The following is a 17,933-nucleotide window of genomic DNA, read 5'->3' on the forward strand; positions in this document are numbered from 1 at the left end:
TGTATTTCGATTTCGTATTGTGACGTACCGAGTGTATATTGAATACGAACTTTTATAGAATTCTTTCTGCATGATGTGTTCCTACATTAGATGACTACGCACGCGTCATCTGCGACGGTTATAATAGAAAATTCGCGAAACAATTGGATCGAGTCATGAGATTCATGCAGGCTGGCAATGAGGATGTACTGATTGGAGAGAATGAATGCTGTTGTCGGGAGGCGGTGACCGTTTCGTGCAGGGGCTCTCCTCTATTCGTTATGAGGGAATCATTTGTTGCACGGACCTAATTATTGACGGAAACCGAATGTATTGAGTTTTGTATAATTTTACTGGAATGTATATTTTGTAGTAGGAGATCCTTTTATATTTTTTGTGCAAGGAATATTTTTATTTTCTTTTTTGGATCTTCTCATGAAATTTTTGTTTAATATTCGGATTTTATAAGTTACTCAAATTCATTTTGGCTGGAATAATGTAGTATATATTTTATACGAGGGAAAAATTATAAAAAACACGTTATCATCATGTACAGCTGCGTTCAAGTCGATTACGCGAAATTGATATGGATTAAATGCTGCGGGAATTTTGAATGTTTATTTTTTTTTTTTAATAGAGCATCTTATACTGCTGAGATTTTTAATTGAAATAAGAGAATTTTGATCAGGAACATCATGTCTCATTCTGTCACGTTACGTAGAAATGAATTTATATTCTAATTTACACAAATATAATAATTTATTCATCTGAAAATGTATAAGATTATATAAATGAATGATAAAAGAATGGTTTTATTTTTTTTTTGCCAATTTTAAGTTAATTTTGTCTAAGCACACAGGTGTTAGGTGTCCATCGTCACTGTCATGATTTGCAACTATTTTTTTTACTTCCAAATCATAAAACTCCAGTCGATTCTTCATTAATGAAACGTTTCGGAATTCCAATATTGTCATGTTTGAATGATCAATTATTTGTTTCTCCATAAGACTAACTGAATCAGGATACATGGAATCTCCTGGTAGCACGTGAACAGTTCCATCCGATAATTTAACACGTACCTGCATGCAAAATAGTTTATTACCAAAAACATTCATTTTTAAGATAAATTATAGAACTTACTGGTAGATACAATCGTACCCCCATTTTTGCACGACTTACAGCAAACTCTAATAAATTATCTAGACATTCAAAATTAGCTATTCGTGAAATTTCATAATGTTGTGGCGGACCTAGTAGAACTTTTGATGAGGAAATTAAATTCTTTGGTGTGTCCCACTGTAAATATACTTAAATAAATTACTATTCAATTCAATAAAATATTTTTAACTTACAGTAATGTCTTCCATTTCAGTACTTTCTATTTTAGTCTGAGGTAGCATAGGCATACATGCTAAAAAGAATATAGTATTGTAACGCTTTCCTGTGTAAAATGTAGGTGTTAACCAGTTATTCCATTCGTGTAAGGCCCATAGGTCTGGATAGCACTGTAAACCCTCACATAATTTGTAGAATTCTGTTGCATCATTATGCACTTTATTTTGCCAAGATTGCACTTCTGCCCCTAAAAAAATAAAGAAATGTTTATTTAACATTATACGATGTTAATGATAATTCATAATTTTTTTTCTTTCTTACTAGGAATTACTTCAGCCCACTCGGATGTAGAATTATTCTTCTTTAATCTCTTACACAGTAATATTCCACATTCCTCAAATGTCTCTCTTATTGCAGTAATACGCAGAGAAATTTCTCTGGGTAATTCATTGAGTTCAGCTTTAAATATCTGTGGCCGTTTTTGATTCTCTGGAAATAGCGATGAGAAACTGTTACCATCGAAACCAAATGCTGCAAACTGTTTCTTCCATTTTAAATCAGCATCGGCTGCTTCTGTAAGTCCTCCAGGGAATACATAGGTTCCTGGCATGAAGCTTGAATTTTGATGACGTTTTAGACAGAGCAACCGGTAATCATAATGAATCTGTAGGGCATTTGTAAGTGTTTTTTTCATAATCATTTGGTATGCTCGAGGAAAGTGATGACTATAATCATAATAATCCAATCCGCTAATATTAACGAGGTTACTAGTTGCACACAACCATACGTTATTGGAAGTATATTTTTAACTATTTTTGATACTTACAGTTGTAGGAGGTAACGAACGATTATGTTTTAACCCTTGACGAGCAGCTACGATTAAACTGGCTGAATCCTTCCATGCCTTCATTATAGAATTTGTAAAATAATGACAATACCAAAGTGAGTTTAGTATGAACAAAATTTATGAAACTATGGCTATATAACCTGTCTTCAATATGAACTAGGCTAGTTTTCAATTGCATTGAAATAAGTAATAGATAGTATGTCATACATAATAATTGGACGTAAAAATTGTAAACAACAAAAAGAAACTACCATTTACATAAGATAACTTATGATTATGCTTCATTTCGTAGCTCTCTAAATAAGATAATTCCTTTAAAATATGATAAGCAAATCAGAGTGTATATAAGTGATAAGTGAATCAATATCAAATCATAATCTTTATTAATCAACAAATAACATTTTCAATATTCATTATTAAATAAAAACTTATAATTTAATAAATATGGTAATCATTACTAAATCCTTAAGATATGAAACGATTGAATAATCAAAAACATTAACAAAAATACTTGAAAAACAACTAATAAGAATAAAAATGTTGTTATTGTCATATGAAAATTTTCTATAGAAATTCCATTAGATGCATCAACTATCAATATCGATATCAAGTTTTTTCTAATTTCTCTTCAGGCTTTCCAGTTGCTGCAACCATCAATTCGTACAATTGATAAATTTGTTCGTCCCTCAATTCTTCAACATCTTTAATATTCAAATCTTGTCCTATTGGTTTAGCAGTATGTACACCCCGTAATCCAAGTTGATCCGCTAAGGTCATTGCATAATTCTAAAAGAAAAATATTTCAATTACATGGTGTAATAAAGTCACAGAAGAAGATCAAATATCTCATAACCTATATACTGTAACATTTAATTGTTTCTTCATAAATCATGAATTAAGAAATCCTTACGGCCCACTCAGTCATAAAGATTTGTGCTTCCGCAGGATTGCAAGTCTTGTGTCTTCTAAATTCATCACGCACATAATTATTACCAAGGGGTTGAATCTCCATTGGTAATCCTCGATGAAGTTTCATTATAGTTTTATACAACAGTCTGATTCGTTGTACATGGGTTAAACTTATCATATTTTCCTAAGCCAAATCACTCCTTATTTAGTCACTTCTCAAGGATATAGATATCCCACATTTGTTCTTCATATGCAACATTCAAACATACATATACAAATAAGAATAATACCCACTACCATAGCCATCTTAGTCAATTTCGCGCATCTGAAACACAGCGCCGTCATATGTAACTTTTCAAAAACTATAGCGCCCACTTAAAGAAAATGCAAAACTCAACAATTCTATCTAATTGTTGGATATGTTTATATTCTATTATTTTATCGTACTGGTATGTCTCAGGATAAAAACCTGGTCTATATTTTAAAACTATTTAAGAAAATTCATTGGTATAATAAAAATAAATATTTTTAAAAATGTACCCAGCAAACATAATATTACAGGTAACATGTACGTTAGTTGTAATTTCTTATTCATTTCCATAACGTCAGTATAATAACGCTGTTATATTTACATATACATATGTATATGAGTGCAAAATTACAACTCTGACACACACGTTACATAAAATATATTGTGCTTACTCGAGATATTATTTTAAGAGGAAATTTGTCTTGCAGTGTCGACCATATTGCATCCAAGTGACTTAAATTAAAACAACAAGTGTTTACGACATTTCGGTCTCAATTAGGACTCTCTTCGGGTAACCTACATATTTTTTTAATAATACATGTATAATATATTTGTGACAATGGAGCAATTATCACTTTATACCATTAACACTTCTTCTGCAGTTGGGATCAACCGAAATTCAGCACTCACTTTGACCCAAAATATTTCAGAATAGTTATTAATTTCTCGGCCAACTTTCGTACATTATTTTCTTCCTAGAAGTACCGAACAAGTCCAGTTACCAAGCCCTGTTAGTATCTTTGTAGTACTCAAGCAAAGTAAACGTGGGTCTGGTGAATTCCAGTGTGCAATGTTAAGTTCTATAACAAATATTTTGCTTATAAAGTAATACTTATGACTTATTAAGGTAAATGTTCGTAATTTTATTTCTGTTTTTCTAATCGATTTTAAATATGGAATGGCAAACAATTTTCGCTCGCGTAGCATCAGGGAAGCCTTCTTCCATAAACAAAAAATTCGAAGGCCATTCTTGCCATCGCTTGATGTGCGATGAGCATCTTACGTAATAATTATGCAAGAGTAGACTGCGTTTTCTTACATTGTTTCTGTATTTGGTAAACATTATCCTACGGAACTAAAAAAATATTTACATATTTTCTCAACCCTTAGAGTACCGAGCTGGGGACTTTGGATCCCCCAAAATAGTGACCCCACTTTGTCGTTTACGTTACAAAAATAAACTCTGTATTCTAAAGGTTAAATTAAAGCGTTCAATTGTATCATTTTCGAATTTTTAAAATATTTTTAAAGGCGAAATAATTTATTTCCTAAATGAAAATGGTTAGTCATTTAGTATGGACGTGAAAAAGTTCATGTTTTTCGAAAACATGACGAGTTGAAAATGGTCTGGGTCGCTCTGACCCCATGTGCAGCGATTGCCTCACCATCGAAGTGGGCAAGGGAAATGTTGGATAAAAAAAATTATAAAATACTATCATCTTTATTACAATGTATTATTTTAAATATATCAAAGGCCATATTAAATGTAGAGATAGTATTAATTAGTTTTCACAATTAAGATATGCACAGTCAAGGGCTTTCTCAATCCTCATATACAGGGTGTTTCTTTTATCTCTGCCACCCGAAATAACTCGTTAATTATCGATATAACAACAAAATGTTTCAAACAAAAGTTGTACGGTGTGGAGGGGGCCACCAAATGTGACCAATTTTTTTTATTTCGTTGGAGGCGTTGACGCACAGTGAAGGTCACCTTCACTTTTTTAAATAGAATGGTACATTTTTTTTTCAACCATCTTGTGGAGCACCTCAAGCCGCATAAAAAAGATTTAGGGGTCAAACTCGTTCAAGGTCATTCAAGGTCAGTATCGATGATACAAATCTAAATATCTCGGATCGGATTGGTAGTTTTAGACATTTGGTATTTTCAAATTTATATTTTATTTCGGCTTTTCTGGAAGAAATATTAACTGTGCTGCTTGAAGATATAACCTTGTGGGATCGGCAAAACCTCTGGTATCAACATGATGGTTGTCCAGCTCATTTTGCATGGACAGCTCGCAATGCTGTCGACCGAAAATTTAGTAATAAGCAGATTAGCCGAGGGCTTTTCTGGAAGAAATATTAACTGTGCTGCTTGAAGATATAACCTTGTGGGATCGGCAAAACCTCTGGTATCAACATGATGGTTGTCCAGCTCATTTTGCATGGACAGCTCGCAATGCTGTCGACCGAAAATTTAGTAATAAGCAGATTAGCCGAGGATCACGAATAGGCTGGCCTGCTAGATCACCGGACTTAAATCCACTCGATTTTATTTATGGGGGACATTAAAGATGAGTACCAAATATTTGGTAGTGATCCGAGATATTTAGATTTGTATCATTGATACTGATCTTGAATGACCTTGAACGACTTTGACCCCTTAATCTTTTGTATGCGACTTGAGGTGCTCCACAAGATGGTTGAAAAAAAAATGTACCATTCTATTTAAAAAAGTGAAGGTGACCTTCACTGTACGTCAACGCCTCTACCGAAATAAAAAAAATTGGTCGCATTTGGTGGCCCCCTCCACACCGTACAACTTTTGTTTGAAACATTTTGTTGTTATATCGATAATTAACGAGTTATTTCGGGTGGCAGAGATAAAAGAAACACCCTGTATATGAGGATTGAGAAAGCCCTTGACTGTGCATATCTTAATTGTGAAAACTAATTAATACTATCTCTACATTTAATATGGCCTTTGATATATTTAAAATAATACATTGTAATAAAGATGATAGTATTTTATAATTTTTTTTATCCAACATTTCCCTTGCCCACTTCGATGGTGAGGCAATCGCTGCACATGGGGTCAGAGCGACCCAGACCATTTTCAACTCGTCATGTTTTCGAAAAACATGAACTTTTTCACGTCCATATAGAGATAAAAGAAACACCCTGTATATGTATATATTGACAATACTGATGCGAATTAAATTATGACGTTAAAATAATATCTAATAAGAAAATTTCATAACTCAATTGTCAAGTATGCCTAAAATTCCAAATCACATTTTAAGCAAAAATCATTATAGACAATTGAAAATTTATAATAAGAATTTTACTTCTTATCTGTATTTTTTCTTTTATTAATAATACATACCTCAGGTTTTTTAAAAATTGCAGTAGAGCAAAAGCAAACCTTCATATTAATTATTTACACACACCGTTATTAATTCCATTCACTCTGTCGAGCAACTCGACGGTTCAAGACGATGCGATAACCCATGCCTGGTACTTTCTATATCTCTTGTTTTTTGTTCTTTTTCATTTTTATGTTATCAAACTACGCGACTTCATGTCATCTCTATAAAATAAACTATATTACTATACGAGTGTTTCCATTGATAATAGAATGGAAATTCTAATCTTGTGTTTAAGTATTTTTTTTTTATTATGATATTAGCGAGGAGGGTTGACTTATTATTGTAGGATTCTTATTTGTTGTTCTTATCTGCAGTTCGATTCATTTCGTAGGTAAACAATACAAGAAAGTCAGCTGTAAACAACCATGGCAACAATGTTTGTAGGATAAAGAAAAAGTGTGAGATAAATTGCGTAAAATATAAAAGAAACAATCAAAATGGAAACGGTTGTACAATATTAATTAGGTATATGTACTATATCGTAAGAATAAAGATATACGAGCAAAAGGAACAATCATTTAGCATTTCGAGCCTTTGAAGCTTCGAGATGTTCATAGGTACATCTTATTACTTTATGAAATTACTTTTAATTATATCGTATAAATAATATTAAGTACCTACAGTAAAGTATACTTAACCGAAATATTCAGAATTATCGATTTCGATTATTCTGAAAATATCTTATGTCAAATTTTGAAAAGAAACAATATATTCATTATTCGGCTTGAGCTTGTTGTCAATTGCCAATGCAGTGATATTCAACGTACAGTTGAAGTAGAAAGAAAAGTTGGCGTGCAAACGTGATGAGACGGCAGGCTCTCATTTTTGAAACTATTTTTAATTATCCTCTGGAGCCCTGGCATCTTGAACGTTCTAAAATTGTAATATCAGTTTTTTTAATTAGCTAATCGAATATCATTATACCAGGGGTATCGGGAGAATCTCCAAATTTGAATATGGCATCGAATTTACAATGCCACACCTCGGTATTAATAGTATCGTGTCTTGGACAACCGATAGTGCTATAACTTTACTGATTTGAAATTTTTTTAAATTCCTTTGATGTTTACTATATTTTTGTTTCCTACTATTACTACGAAAGTGCGATATGGCTGATTCAAAACAACATCCATATTCGGAGATTTTTTTGATACATCTGATGCAGATAAAAAAGAAAATTTATCAATTCATTTACCCTACTGCGACGTTCTCCATATTTGGACCAAAAAATGACGTTACAGACTGACTTTTGACCAGTCTGCTTATTAAAAACTGAACACGAAGAAAATGGTGGCGAATAAAGATGCAGAGAAACAGCTGGATTAACAGTGCTTGGATTTTCCACCCGATGAAGTCCAATGGAGTCTGAAAATAATGAATGTCGTAATTATATTGTTAAATTAATCAATTATAAATTTACATAAATATTAAAATAATTACCATTGATATAACAAACATGATTTAATCCAATTGCATTTTTATTTGTTTCTTGAAGTTCCTCAGGCTCTTCATTGTCGCCAGAGTCCCTACACGAACGTGGCCAATCATATTTGGTCTATACAATAATAAAACCAGCGTGAAGATTCAACATATACAACCTAAATAAATCATAGCTAATAAAGCATTCACAAACCTCAAGAAGTTCACCCTGAAGAACTTTCATAACGCAATGAGCATTAGCATGATCATGTATAGCAGACCCATGGCCCTCGCCCCAACACAAGATCATCAAATTAAACTTCCCATTACCCTCATCAACCAGATTTCTTGTGTATCTATAATCAAAGGTACACTAATTATTGTACAAGAATAAAAAGTATTATTAAATTCCATTTGGCACCTGCAACCCAAAGACACCCTCACTGTCATTATACTTCCTAACCAGAAACCTCATTGACCAGTTATAGCGACCAACATCTGTCGCCATACTCATTACTAAGAAATCTTTTATGTTGTACTAAACTAGCAATAGCCGAGGGCATTGCGAGTCATTTGAAAATTCTAACACCGCAATTCTGAATGCGTAACACGTTTATCAGAGCAGTAGAAATATTTTTAGTACGTAATCGAAAGTTTATACTACTCTAATGACAGTTAAATAATTAATAAAAAAAATTCGCAATTATAGTTCAAAGTCCTAGGTAAAACTGCGTTAATCAAAATATTAACAATGTATAGTGTATTATCATTTACATTTTCTACATATTTTTCTTTCACCAACTTTCTCCTATTTTTACTCTTTTCCTGAGTTTTCTAGTTTCTTGTAGGTATGCGAGACATCCTAAAAAATCGATGATCTAAATCATATCTAAATACGAAGGAGTGGAAATGGACACGTGGAGAACGTGTGTAACTAGTCACTTACAAGGCAAGTGCCTTGAGCTGCTGTATGTATGTATATGTACATGACGTATATATGTGTACAGTACAAGGTAACAATTATACGAAGAATTTATCTATAACAAGATATGCGTTGCCAGTTCAATTTTACCACAATCCTTTCTGGGGACTGTACTCGTATAATTTTAACAATAGTACCAAAGTAACGTAAACCATAATAATATGCATTCTAATTGTGCATTGGAATACGACGTAAGTTTTGCACATAACTATGCGGCTTTGTTTCTCATTGTCCCCGCGTATAAATGTCGCATAGGTATAATGCTTTAAAGGTTATCACAATTACACAACAAAAATTTATTTATTAAAGTTTAATTGTTGTGAGTTTTGGCGATACGCAATATTCGTTAATTCAAAAGTTCATTGATACAGCAAAACATTTCTCCAGCATTCTTAATCGTTTAAGAAATTCCGAAAGATTGATCAATAAAATTCATTGAGAAATTTATATATATGGATGAATTAAATTTCTCAATCATTTAGCATGGAACTTTGAGTTTGACTATTTTTATACTACACTGAAACTTTTACATTAAATGGTATAAATATATAATGTTATATCTAATATTAGCATGAAATCAAATATAATCAGTATAATTTTCATCAACTAAATGACTGGAGTATAAATTGGTTAAATTTCACTTGCACTTAAGAAATAATCCACTCTCTTTCTTTTACTCTTTCTATTTGCTTCGTCTGTATCAGTAACCTGTGATATATATAATATATAATCGCAGCATATATAGATATAGCTTGCACTGCGATTATACTTAACCACGTGAGTGTTTGCCAGTTAATAACTGTTGCACAATTTCTTGAAACGTATGACTGTCATGGTTGGTGTAAAAGTGCACGAGAAATATTTGTAAATTAATATTTGTAAGTAATTAAAATAAAATAGATTTTTGTATCACACATAAATTAGTTTTTAGCGGTACCATGTGATTTTATCTCCATAATAATTATGTACTCTGTTATAATAGCGTCTAACTAGTGAATCAGATGTTAAATATTTCAATCTAATATCGAATCATAGAAATTGAAAGTTAAATGTGATGTTGATTTTGTATAAAAAATGTTTACCATTGATTTTATCTGGCACATGTGTTTTAATGGACGGAATCCATTAATTGGATCATTAATATAGACACATTTGTTGGTTTGATCAATGGATTTCAATTTCATGGTTAATAAGAAATATTAATCGATAGCGTTACGAGTAACGTGTTTCTTTTTTTTTTAAATTTCCTTGTTAGTTGACTAAACGGTAATATTTGTGAAGTTCTTTTAATTGTTTATTATATGTGTATTTTTTATTCACTGATTCGTTATATGCTTATCGATATTAGATTAAGAACACGGTTGCTAAATTCTGTTGGCGCAAAGTTGGTACATCGTTCGCAAAAAGAAGACACAATATTCACAAAAAGTATATTGAGAAAAATATGTTGCGATAACCCCTATTTAACCTCGACTCTTCCTCCACAGTTTCATAACGCGCGATGTTCCTGTCAATTTTTTCCAACTAGCTATAGGATTATTTCAATTACTCTAATGCATAGACCTACTATTAAAGTTTTTCTTTTTTTAATGAAAAAGCTACCTAAAGGGAAGCTTCTAAAAATCTTATTCATTTAATCCAATTAAATTGTTCATTAAACTTATTATGGCACAAAACGACACAACTCGGTACAAAGCTCAACAATTGGTTACAAAAATATTCTGCTAGAACCAACCAATCGTCAGACTCCATTTATGTTGCGTCGAACTGTGTCTCTCAATTGGAAAGCTCGCAATGTCTTCGTGACGTTTAAATGAATTAGTATTGGCATAATAGATTTAAAAAATAAACAAATCACCTGTATCTGTCGAATTTGGCGTATTTTTTCCACTCCTGAGGATTGCTTTTGTACGAAGCCATGATTGCTTGAACATGATCAATGTCGACCACATCGGTGTTGAAGGCATTATATAATTGATCAATCAATTCCTGAAGAGTAGATACCTTCCCTTGAAGTAGGTCGTTGTACTTGTTATTCTGATGTAGAGTGTTCTTCTTGTTGTTGTTATTGTTGTTGTGGTACAGAGAATCCGGCGTACACACATCCATTATTATAAATTTTCCTCGACTTACACTGGACCTTCTCTGATGATCTTCAAGTTTTTCAGATACCACTCATGCAATGCGTAATCAGTTCACGATCGAGTGACTACTCAAACTGATGAATACTCTTGGATATCAATGTTAAGAAATGCTTTTCTTCTAAATTAAATTGTTGCTCAGCTGGTCAAGATATCGAGTGTTCTAGCACGACTACGCTACGTCCTCTACGGTTGGTTCCTGTCTAGCAGCGGAAGCACAGCATCTTATATGCAGCGCGAGATATCCCCTACTCCAGGGCTGTAGTTGACTTATTACCAGATTATGGCTGTTTCGATTCTGCCAAAGATCACTGCTCTAGTGACAACCACAATTTCAAGTGTGACCGGAATTGTTGTTGTGTAATTGTAGTTGTAGTAGTTATCAACTCTGGTGATTTCGAATGTACAACGAAATATTAGTATAGTCGGATAACTATACGATGAACATTTATTATTTTTTGCCGTGCTTAGGAATTATTTAATGATAGTTTGATTAAAGTGTGTTGACTTTGATAAAACGATAAATATGGGAAGATAAAATAACCAAATTGTCTGGATATTCGCATCTCATCTTAATTGTGGAAATTGAGTAGGTAAATTTTATCTTGAGTCTAGCGTGCCTGTGATTACTAACTTTTTCTTGATTGCACTAATGTTGGTTTTTTGTTTTAGAAAGAACAAGGATCCCTTGAAGTTGTGCAGAGACATTGGAAGTTCTTTGAAATTTGTAAATTGGTGTCTGTCATTTTGGGTAATGGAATGTCTCTGTGGTGACATACAGAATTGTCGCATTTACATGATCTTGATCTACTTGTTTCTCTTGATATTGTGCATCTACAAAAAGGTCTGAAATATTATACTAATTTTCTTAGGAATTAAGAGTAGCTTACCTGCAGGGTGAGCATTTGCAATAGAAGCACTTAGTATGTGACCGACATTTTGCTGATCTACTTTGTCGACAATAACAGGATGTTGGTTTATATCTGTCCTTAACTTTCGATGACGATGGGTTCCACGATAACGAATTGCAAGTATTTAAGGTGCACTTGCAGCTGCTAGGTGATTGACTTTGTGATCTGGGTTGATCAAAACTGTCACATAATTATATCCGTTAATTTAAACAATTCTTAATACTTTTTTATTAGAGGAATTCACAGCACTCCTGTACTTTGCGTACTTTTTTATACGTAAATATTTTTTGGGGAATATCCGTTACTTCAAACAATTCTTAACCTTTGATTAGAAAGAAAAAAAAACTTGCTTGTCTAATTCTGTTCACATAAGATTAAAACCAAAAACAATACGAAAACAACTCGATATTCAAGACACACGTACTGTGCCATGGCAATTTTGTTTGTTTATAGTTGAGACTCTCAGAGTTACTGACGAAAATGAAATTCCTTGCGTAAATAAGTTACGGTATTTCCCACCAATAGCCATTCCAACGGTATCATTAACAGGATTCTTGGCATACAATACAACATTTAGATTACCAATAATCAGAGAAATTAAGGGATCGTTAAGTTGTACGTTGAATACCTTTTAGTTTTGTCCTCTGCCACTTCCCTGGTGATCGGTTGGAATTCGTTGTTAAAGACACAACGGCATGGTGCATTTTTACATTCCTTGCAGGTAACAGATTGATTTATCTTTTCTTGCAGTTCTGTCATCACTTTTGAAAATACTCCAAGTCTTTGATACGGTAATTCCTCGGATCCGTATGGTTTCTTGTTGTCAAAACAACAACACTCCTTAGGAAGATTCTTGAAGTCTTCTAAAGTTCTGGAGAAATATTTTTCGATATCTTTTGTAGGTTTCCAAGCAGTTACGTATATCATATTGTCATCATCTTGGACAGATACATTATTGTTCATATTGCAATTGCAAGTTGCAACGTCAGTGATCTTGTCACAATTGCAGTTGTAGTTGTTTTTTGTTAGGTTATGGTGGAAACAATTACAAACGGGATTTTGGCAGGTGCATCTTTCATGGGGATTGTCGCAGTGGGTACTGTTGCTTGGGTTCACACATATCATTGTTTTGATGTTGTTGCGATTGTTGCAGCTGCAGTTATCTTCGGGGCAACAACATATTATACAAACTTGAAAATCTTTTTCTGGTTCTTTGCAATTACAAACACGATCAATTTGTTTGGCATTTTTAGATTGTATAAATTCTGTATAAGAATGATATATGTCATCATCTTCTATGCTAAGAGACTCGCTGTTTTCGGTAATCTCGATACGGTTAACGTTGTTATCTTCGTTAGTTGAAACAGAGGATTCTTCAGGATCCTCTGATACCTGCAAATTAACTGATTCTTTGGTAGTATTTAAATCAGGCGATACCTTGGGACTGTCCACATTTTTAGAATCTTTCGGAATTATTATTTTTAGCGAATTCGTAAAACTTGTTTGAGTTTCTATTTCTTTGCTATTAGTTACAGAGTTTTTTGTGTCTTTCGTAATCTGAGAATCTGTCGCACTTATTTTATTGGATGATTGTAGACTCCTGAAACTTTCAAGATTTTTTGATTCTCCTGAATTACATTTTTTTATTCTTCTTGATCCCTGCGTATGATTGGTAATTGATTTTACTGTATCTTTAAAACTTTTTGTGTCTTTGATAATATGAGAATCTTTCGCACTTATGTTATTGGATGATTGTAGACTCCTGAAACTTTCAAAATTTTTTGATTCTCCTGAATTGTATTTTTGTATTCTTCTTGATCCCTTAATACGATCGGTAATTGACTGCACTGTATCTTTAGAACTTTTTGTGTCTTTGATAATCTGAGAATTTTTTGCACTTATTTTATTGGATGATTGTAGATTCCTGAAACTTTCAAGATTTTTTGATTCTCCTGAATTATATTTTTGTATTCTTCTTGATCCCTCAATACGATCGGTAATTGACTGCACTGTATCTTTAGAACTTTTTGTGTCTTTGATAATCTGAGAATTTTTTGCACTTATTTTATTGGATGATTGTAGATTCCTGAAACTTTCAAGATTTTTTGATTCTCCTGAATTATATTTTTGTATTCTTCTTGATCCCTCAATACGATCGGTAATTGACTGCACTGTATCTTTAGAACTTTTTGTGTCTTTGATAATCTGAGAATTTTTTGCACTTATTTTATTGGATGATTGTAGATTCCTGAAACTTTCAAGATTTTTTGATTCTCCTGAATTATATTTTTGTATTCTTCTTGATCCCTCAATACGATCGGTAATTGACTGCACTGTATCTTTAGAACTTTTTGTGTCTTTGATAATCTGAGAATTTTTTGCACTTATTTTATTGGATGATTGTAGATTCCTGAAACTTTCAAGATTTTTTGATTCTCCTGAATTATATTTTTGTATTCTTCTTGATCCCTCAATACGATCGGTAATTGACTGCACTGTATCTTTAGAACTTTTTGTGTCTTTGATAATCTGAGAATTTTTTGCACTTATTTTATTGGATGATTGTAGATTCCTGAAACTTTCAAGATTTTTTGATTCTCCTGAATTATATTTTTGTATTCTTCTTGATTCCTCAATACGATCGGTAATTGACTGTATTGTATCTTCAGAACTTTTTGTGTCTTTGATAATCTGAGAATTTTTTGCACTTATTTTATTGGATGATTGTAGATTCCTGAAACTTTCAAGATTTTTTGATTCTCCTGAATTATATTTTTGTATTCTTCTTGATTCCTCAATACGATCGGTAATTGACTGTATTGTATCTTCAGAACTTTTTGTGTCTTTGATAATCTGAGAATTTTTTGCACTTATTTTATTGGATGATTGTAGATTCCTGAAACTTTCAAGATTTTTTGATTCTCCTGAATTATATTTTTTTATTCTTCTTGATCCCTCAATATGATCGGTAATTGATTTTACTGTATCTTTAGAACTTTTTGACTCATTTGCTTTTGTGACACTTGTCACATCTGCACTTGTCACCTGCGCATCTTCTTGAGTCTCAAGGGTATCTTTACTTATTTTTATTTTGTTACTTTCTGTAGTTTCTTTATTTCTATTAGATTGCTGTAACATTTTCTTTTTAGCTATTAAAACTATTAACTTTGCCTTGGAAGCATTCTCCTTATTTATCTGAAAAACGTCTTTAGGACTTTCTACCTTATACCCATCATCTTTCATCTTATCTTGGCCAATAATAACATCCTTAGATGATTGCCTTATCAGAATTGTTTCCCGTGCTGTTTTCATTTCTTCAACATCTTCATCGTTCACAAAATTTCTAGGATGTGCTCGACAAGATGAACCACAACCTCTTCTTTTCTTATCATTCATACTATCAGCGACATTCGAAATTCCAATAAATTGCTTGACTCGTTTCACGACCCGTTGAAAAAAGGACTCTTTTCGATTTTCCTTTGATTCCGAATTTTCCCCGGTTTTACCATCTAATTCTTCTTTTTCTTCCTTTTCAGTCTCGATTGTCATCTCAATTTTCGAAAATGGCGCTGAAGCGACTGATGATGTTAATTTATCTTCTTCCATAATTACTGTCTGTTCAACGCTTCTTGACGCTGATTTTACTTTCTGTGTTGTTACAGTATCTAACCTTTTATCTGATATAAAAGGTGAAGTTATAATAGATGAAGTCATAACAGGTGATGCAATTTTGGCATTAGAAATATATTTTTGATGCGATTGATCTTTATCTTTAGATAAATGTGCTTCTGATCCAATTTTCTCAGGAGGTTTATCCTGATATTTTTTCTCATAATTTATAGACGATAACAGCAACGAAGACTTCTCGTGTTCAGACTTTGCAGATACTATAGTTACATCATCTTTCACATTTGATTTGTCAACACTTGCTTTCCCATTGTTGCCATAAGAAGACGCCACATAAACTTCTTTTCTTTGAGAGTTAATTTTTTCAGGTAAATCTTCTTCATTCAAATTGGTATTATTTACTTCTATTTCCTCTTTTAAGGTACTATTCGAAATAAAACATTGTTCAGCACAATTTCGTCTTTGAGAAGTACCAATATTCTTAAAAAGCTGATCCCTTTGTTTTGTACCTTTTATACATTTTTTTAACATATTATTTAGTTTCGTTCTAGGACACTGTTCTAATTTTTTATTTCTTCTTGGCGTACAATATATGCAAACTTCTTCTATTTCTGATTCCTGCCATTTTCTGCCAAATCGGTCTTTTCGTTTATTATTATTTGCGTTATACACATCAGACTGTTTAACGGATGTTACAGATCCTTTTAAGGATCTACCGTTAAGGACCGTATAAGGACTAACCGTTTTTGTACACGAATAATTATCATCAACAGTACCATTCGCTATTATTGAATTATTTTTTGTACACCACTTAACATTCATTGGATAATTATTTTTAATATAATTTCTTTGTTTCATTGATCTTCCCTTTATGTAAGGACAATTCAGTGCAGTGCAAGAATGATCTCCGCCATTATTGTTAAGGCGATCGAAATTTTTATTACTTTTTTCAAACTCTTTTATATCATTCTCATGATCTGTATTAGTAATCGCTGTCTCATAATTCAATACCGGATCTAAGGGTGGTGGTACGTACGAACCAGTTACTACGTCATTTAGATGATTTTCCTCCTGAGGAACTTCTTCGATACGAGATTCTAAATCGGTTTCAGATTTAGGACATAAGCATTGCAGTGACGATTTTTGTAATCGTCTTCGACGTTCTAATAAATTGGCGATCAATTTATTTGATGAAATTGTTGAAACACTAGCTTTTATATCTGTTTCTGTGTTCGTAACGGAACCTGATTCACGGGATTCTCGGTTTTCTTTCTCATTACCGGCTTCCGAGCATATGTAAATATTAACATTTCCTGTCATTTTACGATTATCGGTAGTAGCAGAATGCTTCAAAGGCTTTTTTAACGATTTCATAGATTTTATAATCTTATTTGACTTGGACTCCAATTTCTCAGCCAAGTATGGACAAGTGATTTTGTTACATTTATTGACAGTATAATTTCGAATGATTTCATTATTCTTAATAAAATTCACGTCACTTGAAATCCTTTGATTTTCGTATACGTTATTTGTATTAACTGACAACGGATCAGTTTTTTTATGAAAACCATTAAAAATATTCGTAGATCTATCTTCCGCGACAAGATTTTTTATTTGGCCTCCTGGTTTTTCCCCTATCTTCTCAGGTTTTTTGCTACTATTGCTTGACAACAATGGCTGCTCGTTTGACAATAGTGAATCTTGCTTCATCCTCAAAATATTCGGCGTCTCCTTCACTATACTTTGAATAGCTTCCTTTATTGAGTTATTTATTATTTCCGTTAATTTCTCTGTATTCAAATTATGTTCACCAACGTTCTTCCTGCAGGTTTCACGATTGCAGGATGTAAAAACGTAATGCCTCCCATTCCTTCCTTCCATCTTCCCACTCTTTATTCCTGGACCCAATCCTGTATGCTTATCCGACCAACGACCATGTTCCTTTTCTTTATTTCTCTCAGGTTCAAAAGATTTTTTCATTTTTATTTCAGCTGGCTGCTTATCACATGCTTCCTCATTTAAATCACTTGTTTTTTCTGTGTTAATACGTTTTTGTTGTACTATATTTCCTTGTTTTATTAATCCATTGTTTTTCAATTGTTCAACTTCTAAATTCTGACTATTAACCAACATCTGATCAGGAAAGTTTGCACTATTAGGTGTTGATTCGTTCTTACTCTTTCCATTATATTGCGATATATTTTTCTGTAAATTTGAATTACGTTTTTGTTTAAAAAGTCTCTGATGACCTGAACTTGATGTAGACATCACATGTGCTATTCAAATTGGACGTGACACTTGTATAAGACGATGATCACATT

General features: G+C 32.6%; 4 protein-coding genes across 8 annotated transcripts; all 4 read right to left on the reverse strand.

The window, feature by feature from the left end:
- Nucleotides 1-719: 719 nt before the first annotated feature.
- Nucleotides 720-2,391, reverse strand: LOC107272212 (nucleoside diphosphate-linked moiety X motif 19). 2 transcript variants are annotated; one of them, XM_025089544.1, is made up of 5 exons: nt 2,141-2,391; nt 1,636-1,978; nt 1,332-1,561; nt 1,159-1,275; nt 720-1,058 (listed from the first exon to the last, which is right to left on the reverse strand). In XM_025089544.1, the coding sequence occupies exons 1-5, from the start codon at nt 2,222-2,224 to the stop codon at nt 792-794; spliced, it is 1,041 nt and encodes a 346-aa protein (XP_024945312.1). In that variant the 5' UTR covers nt 2,225-2,391; the 3' UTR covers nt 720-791. The 2 variants fall into 2 exon arrangements, with proteins under 2 accessions (XP_024945312.1, XP_024945311.1); XM_025089543.1 differs by having other exon boundaries at nt 1,120-1,275.
- A 136-nt stretch (nt 2,392-2,527) lies between these two features.
- LOC112493594 (succinate dehydrogenase assembly factor 3, mitochondrial) lies at nt 2,528-6,624 on the reverse strand. 2 transcript variants are annotated; one of them, XM_015749137.2, is made up of 4 exons: nt 6,490-6,624; nt 3,963-4,180; nt 3,072-3,314; nt 2,528-2,947 (listed from the first exon to the last, which is right to left on the reverse strand). In XM_015749137.2, the coding sequence occupies exons 3-4, from the start codon at nt 3,246-3,248 to the stop codon at nt 2,768-2,770; spliced, it is 357 nt and encodes a 118-aa protein (XP_015604623.1). In that variant the 5' UTR covers nt 3,249-3,314; nt 3,963-4,180; nt 6,490-6,624; the 3' UTR covers nt 2,528-2,767. The 2 variants fall into 2 exon arrangements, with proteins under 2 accessions (XP_015604623.1, XP_015604622.1); XM_015749136.2 differs by lacking the exons at nt 3,963-4,180; nt 6,490-6,624 and adding an exon at nt 3,773-3,896.
- Nucleotides 6,625-6,769: 145 nt separating this feature from the next.
- LOC107272214 (cysteine dioxygenase type 1) lies at nt 6,770-11,276 on the reverse strand. Its single transcript, XM_015749141.2, has 5 exons — nt 10,792-11,276; nt 8,166-8,307; nt 7,973-8,087; nt 7,728-7,897; nt 6,770-7,405 (listed from the first exon to the last, which is right to left on the reverse strand). The coding sequence occupies exons 1-5, from the start codon at nt 11,040-11,042 to the stop codon at nt 7,370-7,372; spliced, it is 714 nt and encodes a 237-aa protein (XP_015604627.1). The 5' UTR covers nt 11,043-11,276; the 3' UTR covers nt 6,770-7,369.
- Nucleotides 11,277-11,326: 50 nt separating this feature from the next.
- On the reverse strand, nt 11,327-17,902 carry LOC107272207 (protein PF14_0175). Of its 3 annotated transcripts, XM_025089534.1 has the most exons (4): nt 12,614-17,902; nt 11,965-12,165; nt 11,709-11,920; nt 11,327-11,462 (listed from the first exon to the last, which is right to left on the reverse strand). In XM_025089534.1, the coding sequence occupies exons 1-3, from the start codon at nt 17,878-17,880 to the stop codon at nt 11,743-11,745; spliced, it is 5,646 nt and encodes a 1,881-aa protein (XP_024945302.1). In that variant the 5' UTR covers nt 17,881-17,902; the 3' UTR covers nt 11,327-11,462; nt 11,709-11,742. The 3 variants fall into 3 exon arrangements, with proteins under 3 accessions (XP_024945302.1, XP_024945303.1, XP_024945300.1); XM_025089535.1 differs by lacking the exon at nt 11,327-11,462 and having other exon boundaries at nt 11,591-11,908; XM_025089532.1 differs by lacking the exon at nt 11,327-11,462 and having other exon boundaries at nt 11,591-11,920.
- Between the last annotated feature and the right edge of the window lie 31 nt (nt 17,903-17,933).

Source organism: Cephus cinctus, unplaced genomic scaffold (assembly GCF_000341935.2).
Source record: "Cephus cinctus unplaced genomic scaffold, Ccin1 Ccin1_scaffold1137, whole genome shotgun sequence".
Classification (NCBI taxonomy): Eukaryota; Metazoa; Arthropoda; class Insecta; order Hymenoptera; family Cephidae; genus Cephus; species Cephus cinctus.